The 15,234-nt window shown below is 50.8% G+C and overlaps 1 protein-coding gene across 1 annotated transcript; it reads right to left on the bottom strand.

The window, feature by feature from the left end:
• Positions 1–12,180: 12,180 nt before the first annotated feature.
• Positions 12,181–14,700, bottom strand: CDKN1C (cyclin dependent kinase inhibitor 1C). The gene is made up of 4 exons (XM_036764544.1): positions 14,496–14,700; positions 13,706–14,200; positions 13,006–13,261; positions 12,181–12,902 (listed from the first exon to the last, which is right to left on the bottom strand). Exons 2-3 carry the CDS (start codon positions 14,196–14,198, stop codon positions 13,011–13,013), a joined length of 744 nt encoding a protein of 247 aa, XP_036620439.1. The 5' UTR covers positions 14,199–14,200; positions 14,496–14,700; the 3' UTR covers positions 12,181–12,902; positions 13,006–13,010.
• Positions 14,701–15,234: the final 534 nt, after the last annotated feature.

The following is a 15,234-nucleotide window of genomic DNA, read 5'->3' as shown; positions in this document are numbered from 1 at the left end:
CTCCCCACCCTGGTGGCTATCCTCACCCCCACCCCAGTGCAGCCATGCACCCACTACTTCTCCCCGGCAGGGCCCTCCCCACTGCCACTCCAGTGCAGCCATGCTGCTGGGTTCCCTAGACACCCATGGTCAGATGCCCAAAGTCCCTGTATATGGCAGCCGAGCTGCCCCACGTGTTGTGCACTGACGGGTGAAGGACAGGAGCCTAGAGATCTGTTTCCCATCAGCTCCTTGGGCCCTCGGAGCCTCAGTCTCCCATCTGTAAAACAGAGACTTGTGTTAACTGGTCTCCAAGATCCTTTCCAGGCTCAAAGGACAGAGGGGCAGGGAGCTCCATCCCCAGGAGAGCCAGTGACTTTCACTGGGAGGCAGTGGACTCATCATGTGCTGAGTGTGGACTCACAGGAGAGTTCAAAACCAGACTCTGACACTCAGTTCTATGCAACCTTGAGCTTTGTTTTTCTGAAGCTACTTCCTCATGTCAAATGAAGGGACTGGACTGGATGACCTCTGAGATCCCTCCCAGCTCTAGACCCACATTCTCCATCACAACCCCTCATGCCTCAGTTTCCTCATATGTAAAATGCGAGGCTGTAGCCAGAATGGACTTTGTTTTCTTTGAATGACTCAGCTTGCCTCGTTGAGCTTCCCTGGACGCTGGGGCTTGCTCTTCCGGGGCAGGACCAGAGCTTCCTGTGTGATGAGTCGTGGGGCTGGCTGAGGGGAAGTGTGTTAATGTGGTCTACGCTAGGGGGAAGGGCCAAGTCAAGAACCAATCGGCCCTGGTCGTTCAGGCGGTGCTTGATGATGTCAAAAACTCTATAAGAGGGGAGAGGACAGCTTGAAGATCCTCCTTTCCTTTTCCGGTTGGAGCCAGAGACACCTACAGCCGAAGCTGAGCTGCCGGTAGCAGAGCTGACTAGAGGCTAGTGGGTAACCTTCTTACCGTAGAGGGGGAGCATGTATACGATTTTGCCTTATACCATCTCACTTCTCTGTGGCCTCCTGGTTACCCTTATAAGGCGGACTTATTGGGCCTGGAAGCTTTTGATGAAAATATCAAAATGGGGACGCTGGTTTGTGGGCTTGTTATTGTGGAGTGTAAATACATGCTTTAGTTCTCCTGCCTTCTGCCTAGAGAATTCCTTATATCCTGCGGTTCCGGACCTTTTAGGCACATATGAGATTCTCTTTGAAATCATAAATTCTGCCTTCCTAACATAGAGGCTTGGCTGAGATGATCTGAAGGTCTCCTCCAGCTCTGTCTGTGCTCCTATGACCTCATGCCCTGCTCAGGCTGTCCTTGGATTGGGCAGATGTTCTCACTCCCTCTGTGGTCAGAGGACATCCTGACCTCTCCTCTCCCTCTTCTGACCTTGTCTCAGTCTCTGTCAGGCTCAAATTTTGGTTCTGCGCTTCTCTGTAGGGATTCACTATCACACCCTGTGTCCCCAAGTAGGTAGTGACCTCCTATAGATGAAAAAGTGTTAGAGAAAGACAGAGACAGAAAGAAGAAGAAAGACAGAGAGGAGACATTGGGGGGAGAAAGATGGAGACAGAGGTAGAGAGAGCCCGAGTGGTGTGAAAAGAAACCAAATGATTTGGTGTCCAAGTTTCTGTGCCCGAGTCCTGGCTGTGACGCCTACTACTGGGCTTTGGGCACGTCATTCAATCCCTCCTCAGGGAAATGAGGGCCTGGATTCTTGGCCTCTGAGGTCCTTTCCAGTCCCAGATCTAGGGTCCTGGGCCCTCTCTGTTCTTGGAAAGATGGGCAGGTTTGACCACTCCATCCCTGCATGAGGAAAAGTTCATGGTCCCATCACCGGCTCAGTGGAAAGAGTCCTGACCTTTGCAGAAGCATCCTCAGGGCCTAAGGGGAGTCCAGGACAAGTTTCTTACCCTCCCTCTCTGGGAGAGCCTGTTTCCCATCCACAGAAAGGGCAGATACTAATATCTGGACCAGTTGCCTCATGGGACATTTGAGATAAGTATTTCATAAACCTTGAAGCGAGAAAGCTGTAGGAGCTGTTGTAACATCATTAGCCTCATAATACCAGTAACGGTCATGACAGACCACAGGACATGCTGGGTTGGATGTCAGGAGCCTGGAGTTCAAATGCTGCTGTTGGCACTTTCCTCACCAGGAAAATTGGTTTCCCATTTTTGCCAACCTCCCTTGAAGAGGGGATGCTGCAGGTCAGTAGAAATGGAGGTTACCATTTTTGGTGTGAACAAGAGGAAGGAGGAAAGGAGAAAGGGCAAAGGGGAAGAAAGTCCCCTTGACTCTCCTGCATGTCCTCCAAATCTCTCTCCAATTGTACACTCTGGGATGCACTAACCATCTTTAAAATGGCGCACTCCTGTTTGGGAAGCTTGATTCTTATCGAACCAGAATTACTTTTTAAAAAATAAATGAACAGTAATTTTTAAACCTTTCATCCACACAAGAGTTATCAACTAGAGTTGGAAAGGGGACCATGGGCCAGGGGTGGGGAACTTGTGGCCTTCTAGGTCCTCAGGTGCGGCCTTTTGACTGAGTCCAAGTTTTACAGAACAAATCCTTTCATTAAGGGGATTCGTTCTGTAAAGTTTGGATTCAGTCAAAAGGCCACACTTGAGGACTAGAGGGCCATGTATGACCTCGAGGCCACAGGTTCCCCAACCCTGATTCTAGTCCAACCCTTTCATTTTACAGAAGAGGAAACTGAGGCCCAGACAGGGAGGTCAAGGGATAGGTTGTCTTCTTCAATGTTAAGCAGAAAAATGTGAAGGGTTCTGGTCTGGCAGCCACATGTCCCATGGCTACACAGCACCAAGAGAAATTGCTTATCTCCCCTCAGCAGAAGGCCAATTTCTGGAGGACAAGCAGGGTCTGTTTTGGCTTTTGCCTTTGTATGTCTCGCACCTGGCACGGTGCCTGATAATATTAAGAAAGTGCTTAATAAATGTTGTTTGAACTTAATTGAATTGTGCTGAATTATGTGTAATTTAATTTAATTGTGCTGCACTGCAGGCCCCCATCACTTTGGGCAGCAGAGGTTTAGAGCACTTGCCTGAGTCCCAGGGGATAAGAAAACATGGAAGTATCTGGGATTGTAGTTTTGAAAGCCACCCCCTCTGATAGGAACATTCTACATGGGCCATTTTCTGGTCTTCTCAGGCAGGCTTCCTGCCCAGCCCTTTCTGAGCTTTTCTGAGCCTAATCTTACCCATCTGCAGATATTTGGGACTCAAGGCTCTAAAGAAGTCATTGGGAGCCAGCGTGTTTCCCATGCACCTGGGCCAGGGAAGAGCCCCCGCCCCACTGGAGCTTGATGTTCCAGTCCTCTGTGGCTGCTCTCTGCTCCTGGTTTCAGAGGCTTCCCCTTTGGGGTCACATTAAAGCTGTCACCCTGCCACTACCGCCATTTATCTTCCCCCTTCCCATCCAATGCTAATACTTCTATGGGCTATACTCCATGATGGAGAAGGAAATGGCAGACCACTCCAGTATCTTTGCCAAGAAAACCCCAAATGGCGTCACAGAGTCAGACACAATTGAAACACTGAACAACAACATACTGTAGGAACTGGCATTTCCATGAGCTTAATTCCTCTCTTAATCTTCTAATATATTGGGTGGGGGAAGGGTTTTTCCCCTATTTCCTTTGGCATCTTTTACCAATTGCAAATCATCTCTCTGACCTGCAATGAATCCTGGGAGAACAATGTGGCTTGGCTTCTCTCTTGAGGTCCCTTGGGTGACCAAGCGGCCAGCCTCTTTGCGGCTAGCCTTAGCTTGGTCCTGAGTCCCTTGTGGCCCATTTCTAGAGGAAGATCCAGCTTTCCTAGGGTCCTTTCTCCCTTTCAAGCTCCTCCTCATGGAAGCTTTTCAAAGGATCACCCAGGGAAAATACAATGTGCTTCCTTAAAGTACTTTATAGTGTTGATTCTTAGCTCCCTCCTTCCTTCTATTTTTTGTTTCTTTTTCTGCCAAACAAGAATGTGATGAACTGGGGACTCTTTTTATTAGCCAGAGAGCTGTGGGGACTGAAAGCTGCTTCTATTTGTGGGTGATAGTGGCAACCGGACTAGTGATATCCTCATAATCTGACAGTGCTTAAAGAAGGATACCAAAGAGGTGGGGGAAAGTGGACTGAACAAGCAGCATCAAATGAGCCATTTGATGACATGTGGACTGAGCTGATGTTCAGCAGAATTCCCTTCCTCCCTCTCCCTTTTGGGTGTATAAGCCACTCCGCCACTAAGTGAGAAGAAATTAAACTAAATCAATTTTTTAAGGAAGAAAAGATCTGGGAGGAAAAAAGGAACACTGGCTTTGAAGGTTGAGACCAAAAGAAGCAGAAGGAAATCTGGTAGTTGGCAGAGCTTCAGAGCAAAGGATTCTGGGAGAGCTGCTACTGCCTAAGAGTATCCAAGGTCTGCCACAGGGGCAGCGAGAAAGAAGGCTCAGAGCAGAGGAAAGCCTGGAGGTGAGGGGAGAACTGAAGGAACTGCTGAAATGGGCATCCCCCCTGTGTGACCTTGTACCTGTCACCTCACTTTTCTAGACCTCAGTCTCCTCATCTGTGAGATGACAGGGTTAGCTGGCCTCTGAAGTTCTTTCAAGCTTGAAATATATGACTCTATCGTCCTGAAAATGCTGACATAAACATATTCTTGGGCTGGTCACCCATCTGAGCAACGAAAAATAGCCTTTCCTGGGTGGGGGGGATTGCAGGCCCAAAGAACTAGGGCAGGAAGCCAGATATAACTGGGGGAAGTCATCAGAGGAATGCAAAACTCCCTTTAAATGTTGCTATGGGAATGATCATTTTTTCCCACTGGCCACAAAGAGTTAATGGACCTTATTACCAAAGCAACTGAATTTTGGAGAACATGAATGCATGGATGGATGGATGGATGAATAGTTTGATTAATGGATGGATGGAAGGAAGGAAGAGAAGAAGGAAGGAAGGAAGGAAGGAAGGAAGGAAGGAAGGAAGGAAGGAAGGAAGGAAGGATGGCAGAATGGATGGGTGGATGGATGGATGGATAGGTGGATGGATGGATGGATGGATGGATGGATGGATGGATGAATAGTTTGATTAATGGATGGATGGAAGGAAGGAAGAGAAGAAGGAAGGAAGGAAGGAAGGAAGGAAGGAAGGAAGGAAGGAAGGAAGGATGGATGGCAGAATGGATGGGTGGATGGATGGATGGATGAATGGATGGATGGGTAGGTGGAAGGAAGGATGACACTATGCCTCAGTGCCTTCGTCTGCAAAAATGAAAGGACTGGGCTTCATGACCTCTAAAATCTCTTTCTGCTTTGATGGACTCTGTTTCTGTCAGGACCCCCATAAAATCTACCCACATGGAGAAAAGACAGGCACAGCTGGCCTCCAACAATGACCCTTTTTGTTTCCATTTGTCATCCATCAAACATTCAGCATGTGCTAATTATGTGATTGATTCTGATACAAGACAAAGAATGCAACAACCCCTACCCGCAGGGAACTTGCATTCTCATGGAGAAGACCCAGAGTAAGGTGAGTCGCTGTCCAGCACAGGCCAGTACTCACACAGGTGCACACACAGACACATGGGGTATTCACTGGCTCACCACACATACCAAGCCTTTCCACTTGCTCTTGGATCAAGTAATCCAGAAGCTGGTTGAAGAGCAGGACTCGATGGAGTAGCCATCAAGAATTTCTCAACACATCGGTAAGATCATATATGCTTGTCCCAAGTAAATCCCCAAGAGCACAGTCCATTCCCATTGGCAGGATCATAGAGTCAGAGCTTGAAGAGCACTTAGTGCCACCTAGACCAACCCCTTCACTTTATAGAGGAGGAAACTGTGTCTCAGAAAAAAAAGGAGTGATTTGCCCAAAGTTACTCCAGTCGTAATGGTTACAACAGGATTTTAGCCCCAGGTCTCCTGACTCCAAATACACTGCAGCACTCTGGGTGTAAGCCAACTCAAAGAGAACCCCAACTCTGCCCATGATCCTGGGGTAGGTGGTGAACCTTGTGCAGAGAAGCATAGAACATTACCAGAATCTTCCGTCCAAAGGAGTGCTGGTCCCTGGGACTGGGAGGCTGCCGTCTTCCTCTAGCCATACTGCTGCCACTCACTCATGTGGGGAGCCAGTTCCTAGTCTTAGGAGGAAGTTTATTTCCTCTCCCTGGGGTCGGACACAGCTCACTCTGTGTTAAAACTCCAAACCACGACTCTAAGCAACTTTTGGTGGAAAAATGGCATCTGTCCTCTAAGCAGAGAGACTACCAACTGTGGAATGTCCTCCTCCTTAAGGGCAGGGACTCTCTCATCCAGGCTTTATGTCATCAGGACTTGCAACAATTCTTGGCACCTGCAGGCTCTCTGGGTAAACTTGCCAGATTGCGTGGGATTAGACTGGCTGGTAATGCATCGCACCGCATTGGCCCTTGGCTTGGATTGGATGACCAGTGACAATGTCCAAAAGGGTATAGTCCCACCCCTTGTCCCTAATGATAATTCCTACATAGCCTCTCTCTTGTAGAGGACAAGGACTGCTCTGAAAGGAACAAGACTCCTTCTAGGGGATGGGAAGGAGACAGGGACACAATTTCCCTTATCCTTTGCCCATCAAGCCCTAAAATACAAGGAGGGCACAAGAGATGAAAGGCTGCTGGGTGGGAGAGAGGGTCTTCCTGCCATGGAGCTGCCTGGTCCTCACTGGCATAGGAGAAAGGAGGGAAAGGCAAAAGGACCAGGGAACTGGGTGCTGACCAATACAGACCTAAAGAGCAGGAAGGAACTTCGGCAGCCATCAGCTCAACCAGTTCTCTTTTTTTCTTTTAAATATTTTTTTTTCCAATTACATGTAATGACAATTTTTAACATTCATTTTTTTGCAGGAGGGAAGGCAGGGCAATTGGGGTTAAGTGAACATTCGTTTTTAAATAAAATTTTGAGTTCCAAATTTTCTTCCCCTCCCTCCTCCCTAGGACAGTAAGCAATTTGATACAGGTCATATATGTGCAATCATGTAAAATATATTTCCATATTGGTTCATGTTGTGAAAGACGATACAGACCGAAAGAGGGAAAACTATGAAAAAGATAAAGAAAGTCTGGTTCGATCTGCTGTCAGACTCTGGAGGTGGAGGGCATTTTTCATCATGAGTATTTCAGGAGTGTCTTGGATCATTACACTGCTGAGAACAGCTAAGTCTCACAGCTCTTTATCACACATTATTGCTATTACCGTGTATGATGTTCTCCTGGTTCTGCTCACTTCACTTTCCATAAGTTCATAGAAGTCTTTCCAGGTTTTTCTGAATCATCTGCTCATCATTTTTTCTAGCACAACAGTATTCCATCACAATCATACAACACAACTTGTTCAGCAATTTCCTCAGTTGAGTGGCATCTTCTCAATTTTCAATTCTTTGTCACCACAAAAAGAGCTGATACAAATATTTCATTTTTTCATATGACTATAGATAGCTTTGATTTCTTCTTCTGAAATTGCCTCTTCATATCCTTTGACCATTTATCAATTGGGGAATGAGCTGAACCAATTTTCAAACAGGAACTCCCTTTACTGTACAACACACCCAACAAGTGGCCATCTGGCAATAGCTGGGAGAACTCCATTGCACAGGGAACCATGACCACCAAAAGAGACCCATTCTGCTCTGAGAGAGCTTCAATAGCTGGGAGGTATTTTCCTGATACCAAGTCTAAATTTGCCTCTTGGCAACATCCCTCCACACATTGTTCCTTCTAGCTGTTCCCTTGGGGGCCAAGGGAAAGGGAAAGAAACAAGCAATTGTGTAGCACCAACTGTGTTCCAGACACTGTGCCCAAGTGCTTTTTACAAATATCTCATTTGCTCCTCCCAATGACCCTGTGAGTCAGGTGCTATTATCACCCCCATTTTACAGTTAAGAAAACTGAGGAAAATGAGTCTATCAAACTTGTATTGAATTGGGTGGCTTTTTGTTTGTTACTAGGACATAAGATCTGATGGGAATACTTGAATGCAGTCTTTCAGAAAGTAGGTTTAGACCAACAGCTTACACCATATTCCATTACGAATTTGAAATAAAAACACAGCCTGAATATTGAAGATTATGCCTTCAATAATTAGGCTAGAAGGGGTAGCTAGGTGGTACAGTGAGTAGAGCACCTGCCTTGGAGTCAGGAGGACCTGAGTTCAAATTCAGGCGCTTGACACACTAGCTGTGTGACCTTGGGCAAGTCACTTAACCCCAATTGCCCTTCTTTTCCCCCTCCAAAAAAAAAGAATTAGGATAGAAGTGGATGGCACGTGTTTTGGAGCTGTGGATAGGAGATGAGTTCTTTACCAAACCAATAGTGATTGACGTCATTACAAAGGATAAAATAAAGCATCTCTTATTACACTAGATTGAAAAACGTTTGCACAAATGAAATTAAGGCATCTAGAATCAGATTTCTTGGATAAAGGTTTGGTATCCAAGATATATAAACCACTAACAGAAATATGTAATCGCAAAAGCTATTCCCTAACAGATAAATAGTCAGAGGATGTAGGAAGACAATTCTCAAAAGAAAAATTGCAAAGCATTTACAACCACATGAAAGAATGTGCTAAGTCATTAATAATAAGAGAACTCCAAATCCAAACAAACCTCAAGTTTCATTTCACACACTTCACACATTGGTAGACATGGGCATAGTCAGTGTTGGAGGGGTTGTGGGAAGACAGGCACGCTAATGTACTCTTGGTAAAGCAATGAATTAGTACAATCCTTCTGGAAAGCAGTTCGGAATTATGCAAATGAAGTGAGTAAAATGTCCATACCCTTTGACCCAGAGATTCCACTGCCAAGCATATACCCCGAAAAGGTCATTGACTACCCCCCCAAGAAAGAATGAAAGAGGAAGGAAGGAAGGAAGGAAGGAAGAAAGGAAGGAAGGAAGGAAGGAAGGGGAGGGAGGAAGGAAGGAAGGAAGGAAGGAAGGAAGGAAGGAAGGGAGGGAGGAAGGGGAGGGAGGAAGGAAGGAAGGAAGGGGAGGGAGGAAGGAAGGAAAAAGGCTCTGTATAACCAAAATCTTTATCACAGCACTTTCTGTAGCAGGAGAGAACTGAAAATAAAGTAAGATACCTGCCCATCAATTAAAGCAATTGTGGGACATGAACACCTAAGTGTGATTGATGAACATGGTGGATACAGAAGCCAGGAACAATTTACCTGAACTGGTGCAGAGTGGAGTAAAGAGTCAAGAAAAAACATACACACACAATGACTACAGTCTTGGGAATGGGACGAACAGTTACAAAACAATTTTTAAAAAAAGGAATATTGTGGAGTTAAAATGAGCAAGTCTGGCCCAAGGGAGCTCCTTGGCAGAGGGGGCAGCAGGCCTGCAGGTGGGAAATGCTGCATTTATTGTCAGATTTTTTTAATGCTCATTTTTTTTTCTCTCCTCTCTTCTTAAAAAACATCCTTTGCATTAAGGGATGACTCTCCGTGAGAAGGAAGTGGAAGGATACAGGCCATATCGAGCGACCTCGGCAACAGAGACCTGAGGACTAGAGGGAGGGGATCATCGGGGAACGGAGGGCAAGTTCTGTTTCATCTGCATTAGGCCTGAGATGTCCAATAATTCGAGAAAGACTCGGGGTCAGGGTGGAATTACTGATATGCAGGACATGGAATCAAGTAAGCATTTATTTAGGTCTTCCTAAGGGCCAGGTGTTGTACCAGGAGCCAGGAATGCAAAGACAAAGGGGAAAATCTTTGCCTTCAGTGAGTTTACGATCTGTTGGAGAAAGAACGAAGAGAGACAATGGCTACATTCGTCCCTACACCTCCTAGCTGATATCCTGCTCTGTTGACGGCTTATGAGCCTCAGCTGTTTGGTGGTACCGTCACCTGGAGTCGGGCAGACTCAAGTTCAAATGTGACCTCAGACATTTCCTAGCTGTGTGACTCTGGAGGAGTCACTCTACTACTATTTGCCTCAATTTCCTCAATTGTAAAAAAAAGGAATAATAAATAGCAGCCACCTCCTAGGATCGTTGTAAGGATCAAACGAAATGATATTTGTAGAGCTCTTAGCACAGCATCTGGCATACAGCAGGTACTTAAATACTTCTTTTCTTCCTTCCCTGGCCTTTTCCTTATCTGCTACCATGCCTCCATCCCCTCCCCTCCCACTTCCCTTTCTAGTTCTGGAACCCTAACCAATCCAACTCTTTCCCCTTGGGTTCAACTTATCCTCCCTATAATTTTCAAAAGCAAAACAACCCTCCCTACCATGATTCCCCTATCTGTGTTGGCTCCTCCTGTTTGAAAGGAAGATCCCTGAAGCCAGAGACTATCTTTGATTTTGTACATGTATTCCTATTCCTTTGCATAGCACTTGGTAGGGAAGTATACTTTATCTGTGCCTTTTCTTTCATTCATTCATTCATTTAAATATATACCAAACACATACAGAATGAATACGATCAGTTGTTTAGGGGCAGAGGGCTCTGGCATCTTCCTGTAGAAGCTGGCAATGGAGCTACTCTGCCACTCTCTTGTGGGCAGACCTCGGTCAAGTGACCTCCTGTCCAGACTAGATTTTGCCATTATGGAGTCATTGAGCCTCATGTCTAAAAGAGAGCAGGCAGAGGAGAAAGGTCAGGAGGCCAAGAGGGGCTAAACCCAGGACAAGGGTTGGGGAGTACAAGCTGGTCTAACTTCCTCTGACACAGATCAGTGTCTGAGCACGAGCTGGGGGGTCCCACTAGGTCAGCAGTTGGGAGCCTGCCCTGGCTGCTTGATGACGGGTCAACTAATAAATGTATCGTGCAAACCTTGTGGGTCCTTCCCCTTGACTCAAGGGAGCTTTGGGTGCCCACCTTGTGATAGGTCATCTCAAAAAGAGCCGGAGAGAAAATGAGAGAAAGTCTCCTATAGACATGGTCCTTGTCCCCAAAGACACAAGCAAAAAGCCTCTTCTAAGTCTTGGTTTGGCTATTTTGTGTGTCCCCCACCCTCACCCTTCCACTCACAGCCACTGTTTGGTGGTTTATAGGTCAACAATAAAAAAGATCTCTCTTTGGACTACGGAGAAAGCCTTTTCTAAAAACAGCAACCAAGGCAAGGCCAATTGTGTGGCTATAGGCATTGCTAAGGAGTCACTTCAAACTGGTGCCTGAAGAGGCCTCTGGCTTCAGACCAGGGTCTGGCTTGTACAGAATCCTGTGGCTAGAGGTTCACCTGCTGAGCAGCTTAGGAGGCCTTCAGGTGCCACCTTGCCCATAGATCCCTCCCTGAGACCATACCCACTCTCTGTACTCTACCCCTCCCATTGGGCAGCCATTTGCTAATAACTCTCCTCCCGAAACAAGGGCCTCGGGCTACCTGCAAGACAAATACACCCTCCTCTGACGAGAGTGAGCCAGATTCCTTCAGACCGAGGTGGACCCGTGTGATAGGCGGCCTCTCACCTAGCTAGAGCGAAGAGACTGGTATGATAAGGGCTTCATCTCCAAAGAGCCTGGGCACAAAGATGGAACACATTGTGTCTCTGTCTCTTCTCACCCCACCCCCTTATCTCATGCACACCTTCTGGCACCCAGATAAGGGGCTCCCCCCAACGCTTACAATCACAGGGTCCCACTAGAGAGGTGACAGACACTTGGAGGTGACAGGTCATCTGCCATTCGGCACAAGTTTGGGGACCTGCAGGGTGGAGGTGGGGGGAAGGGGAACTAGGGCCTAGGAGAAGGTCACTTAATGAGGTCCAGGGCCACAGCTGTCTGTTGGCTCTCTACATGCACAAATGCCCTTTCCCAGACCATACGTATTCCCAAGCAGAACCCATTTCTGAAACAGGCAAGTGACCCTTCTCAGCCAATTACCAGCTGCCAACAGGTGCAGGCCTTTTCCCTGGCTTTATGAAAGCCCCTCCTCTGTTCTCCCACCCCCACCCCCTTTCTCCTGCCCGGAAGGCAGCTACAAGAATAGGCTTTGAGAACACCCCTGGCTTTCTGCTGCCTGGGGGCAGGTTTCCAAGGGAGCTAACCTAGGAGAAAGGAAAAGCTGGAAGGCCTGGCCAGGGCTGCAGCCACCTGGGCAGACCCTATGGCTGCTGCGGTCCGGCCAAGTTTCGGGGGCTCGTGTGTAGGACGGATGAGGAGCCAAGGAGAGAAGACCAAACCCAAAGAAGTATTTAAGTCTTTATTATTAACGGTGTGGTAAGACTGAAACGGCAGTGGTACAGACCGGCTCAGGAATCACGGAAACAGATTTGGCTTTTCAAGTAAAAAAAAAAAAAATAGCCCAAAACCTAGAGGCCGGGTTCCTTTAGCTGGAGAGCCGGGCCTGAGCTCTGGAGGAAGGACCCTGCCAGTCCACCTGCCCAGGCTGCTCAGCTGCGGGCTCGGTCTCTCCACATTCCCCAGAGCCAAAGTGAGGGTCAACGAGTTCTGCCATAAATAGGGAATTAAGTTATTAGCACGTATAACTTCTTACACTTTTGTACAAATATACACTGGCTGGGCACGGAGTTTCCAGCAGAGATTACACATTTTATATAAATGATTCTTAAAGCTCTCGCACTTTGGGACCAGCTACTCACATCAGGCTATAAACAATTTCTACATAAAACTTCATACATTGCACGGTTGTCAAACTTGTTTTTTTACTGGATTTTTTTTTCTTAAACACTGCCCCGGGGGCGGGCTGCAGGCTCAGCCGTCGGTTGCTACGTCAAAGTACAAAGGCGGGTCGGTCCTTCTGAGGGCTCGCTTGAAGGGAGGCGGTTCCCGGTTGGACAGCTGGCTCACCCGCTCAAGGGAGGGCTGCCCCCTCCTCCTGCACCTGCCCTGTCCTCCGGGGTGCAGGGAAGTCTGAGTGGAGGCCATCGGCAGGCGGCTGGAATACAGGCTGACGGAGACACAGAGAGAAGATGAGAAACTGGAAGGCTGCCCCGAGGCCACACGCGCGCTGTGGGCTGCGGAGCCAACCTTGGGCCCGGAGCAGAACTCACCTTATTTACCGACTCCGCTTACAGGGCCTCTGATCAGAGGGAGGGGCGGCCGGGCGGGCCCGCCGGGTGCGGCGGACACGGCGAGTGCGGCCGGCTGGACTGTCCCGGCCCGACCTGCCCACCGAGCTGTCTGAGCCCGAGCCGTCCGAGCCATCGGGGCTCGAAGGGACCGGATCCGGGCTCCGCCCTCGGGGCAGATCGTGGTCCAGATGAAAGGGTTTGAAGGCTCGGGGTCTCTTCCGCTTCACAAAGAATGCTGCGAAGACACAAACCACAGATCAAGGAAAGTCTGGGCCCAGGCAGGACTGAAGGGACGCATCTATGTGCGGGATGCACAGTCCTCGGACCAGGCTGAAGCCGAGCAGCCTAAGCGTCCTCTGGGACCAGGCTCCACCGCTGTTCGAGTGGAGAGGAAAGAATCCCCACCCCCGGCCTTTGTTTTTCTCCCAAACAAGACGCTCGAGGTAGCTCCCTCCACTCCACTACCGGCTTTCAAAGGATTGCCAGCCCGCCCGACGGCTTCGAAGCGTGCGCCGCTCCTGTAGTAAATAGCTGGCCCTTTAATCCACTAGGGTGGGGTCACTTTCTGGCCCCGCCCACAGGCTCCACCAGCGAAGAGTCGGGGCTAGGCGAGCGGCTGGGGAGTCGATGAGGACCCTGCAGCCTCCCGGGACCGGACCGGGGGCGGGGCCGGACTCACCTGTGATGAGGGCGTTGCTGGCGGGGGCACCGGCTCGGGCAGTTGCCAGAATGGTGAAGCCCGAGTCCAAGTCGATGTCGGCGTCCAGGGGCAGCTCATCGGTGATGGCCACCACAGGGGCATCGGCGGTACCCTCGGGCCCCGGGCCCTCGTCGTCTGGGGCACAGCCGGGCGCCGGGCGCAGCGGGGGGCAGGCCGTGGGGCGCAGCACCAGCAGCGGGAAGCGGCTGCGGCCCACCTGCACCGTCTCGCGGTAGAAGGCGGGCACCGTGTGTTCGTCCACCTCCTGCCACTGCAGGCGGCCCGGGCCCACGAGCGGCCTGTCGTTCTGAAAGTTGTAATCCCAGCGGCGCTCGTCCTCCGCACTGATCTCAGCGAGCTTGCCCACCAGCTCACGGCCCAGCTCCTCGTGGTCCACGGGCCCGAAGAGGGTGCGGCACACCCCTGCGCTGGCCTCCACCGGGAACGCCCGACGGTCGCCCATGAAGTCCATCTCTGCGGGGAAAGTGGCAGACGGTCAGGCGGCCACAGAGGGAGAATCGGAGGGGACGGGCGCGGAGGGGCGGGGCGGGACAGGGCACACCCGACGGGACGGGTGAAGGAGGAGATGGCCAGGCCAGCCCCTGCAAGGGATTGGGAGTCAGCCCAGGCTGGCCGGCAGGCCGAGGGAGAGAGCAAAACAGCGGCTCGTGGTCCGCAGCCCCGCGGGCTGGAGAGCGGGCGCACGCCCTAGTCCTGCTTGCTCCAAGGGCCCCCCTCCTCCCGCACTCCGAGCCCGCTCCCTACTCACTTGTCCTGTGTGCTCCGATGCTGGTGGGTGGGGGCGGCTCGAGCCGTCCGGTCCGCAGCAGCCACAGGCGCTGGTACAGGCGAGCACTGGGCACAGGCGGGCACCGGGCAGCGGCGGCTACCGCGACCGCAGAAGCAGCAGCCCCAGCAAGGAGGCCAGGGGGATGGGGACGCCTCCGCGCTGCGCCGCCGCCGCCGCCGCGCCCCTTTATACCTGCGCCGCCCCACCCCCCCACCCCGGCCCCCCCACAGGGCGCCCGCGCCATTAGCATAATAGTATTTTCTGTTTAGACAACACGGCTGCCATTGGTCCCCCCGGGCGCGCGCGGCCCCGCCCCCGCCAGCTCCCCATTGGCCCCCGGAACACACCCTCCCGGGGGGAGCAAGCACCCCGCGGCCTCAGGCGGGGGCCACGGCCCATTGGAAGGCGGGCCGGCCTAGCGCTCCTGCCCGGAATGGGGGGGGGGGGCGGGGGTAACGTGACACCAGCCCTTCCTCGCTCCCTCGCCCCATCCCCCCTCTCCCCTCCTGGGCTCCGCCCCGCCCCGCCCCTCCCCCCAAGTCCCGGGCTCTTTGTCTGCAGGCGGGGGCTCGGCCGTGGGGCGCGGGACCCCTCCCTTCCCCTCCCTTCCCTCCGCCCCGCTCCTCTAGCTCTTCCCCCTTTCCTTTTAACGCTGCAGAGCGGCTCCCGGAGGCTGCGGGGGGTGGGGGGAACCCCTGCTCTCCTCGCCCCCCCTCCA

The sequence above is a fragment of the Trichosurus vulpecula genome, chromosome 6 (genome assembly GCF_011100635.1).
Source record: "Trichosurus vulpecula isolate mTriVul1 chromosome 6, mTriVul1.pri, whole genome shotgun sequence".
Classification (NCBI taxonomy): domain Eukaryota; kingdom Metazoa; phylum Chordata; class Mammalia; order Diprotodontia; family Phalangeridae; genus Trichosurus; species Trichosurus vulpecula.
Note: the sequence above shows the minus strand (reverse complement) of the source record. Positions and strands in the feature narration are given on the sequence as shown.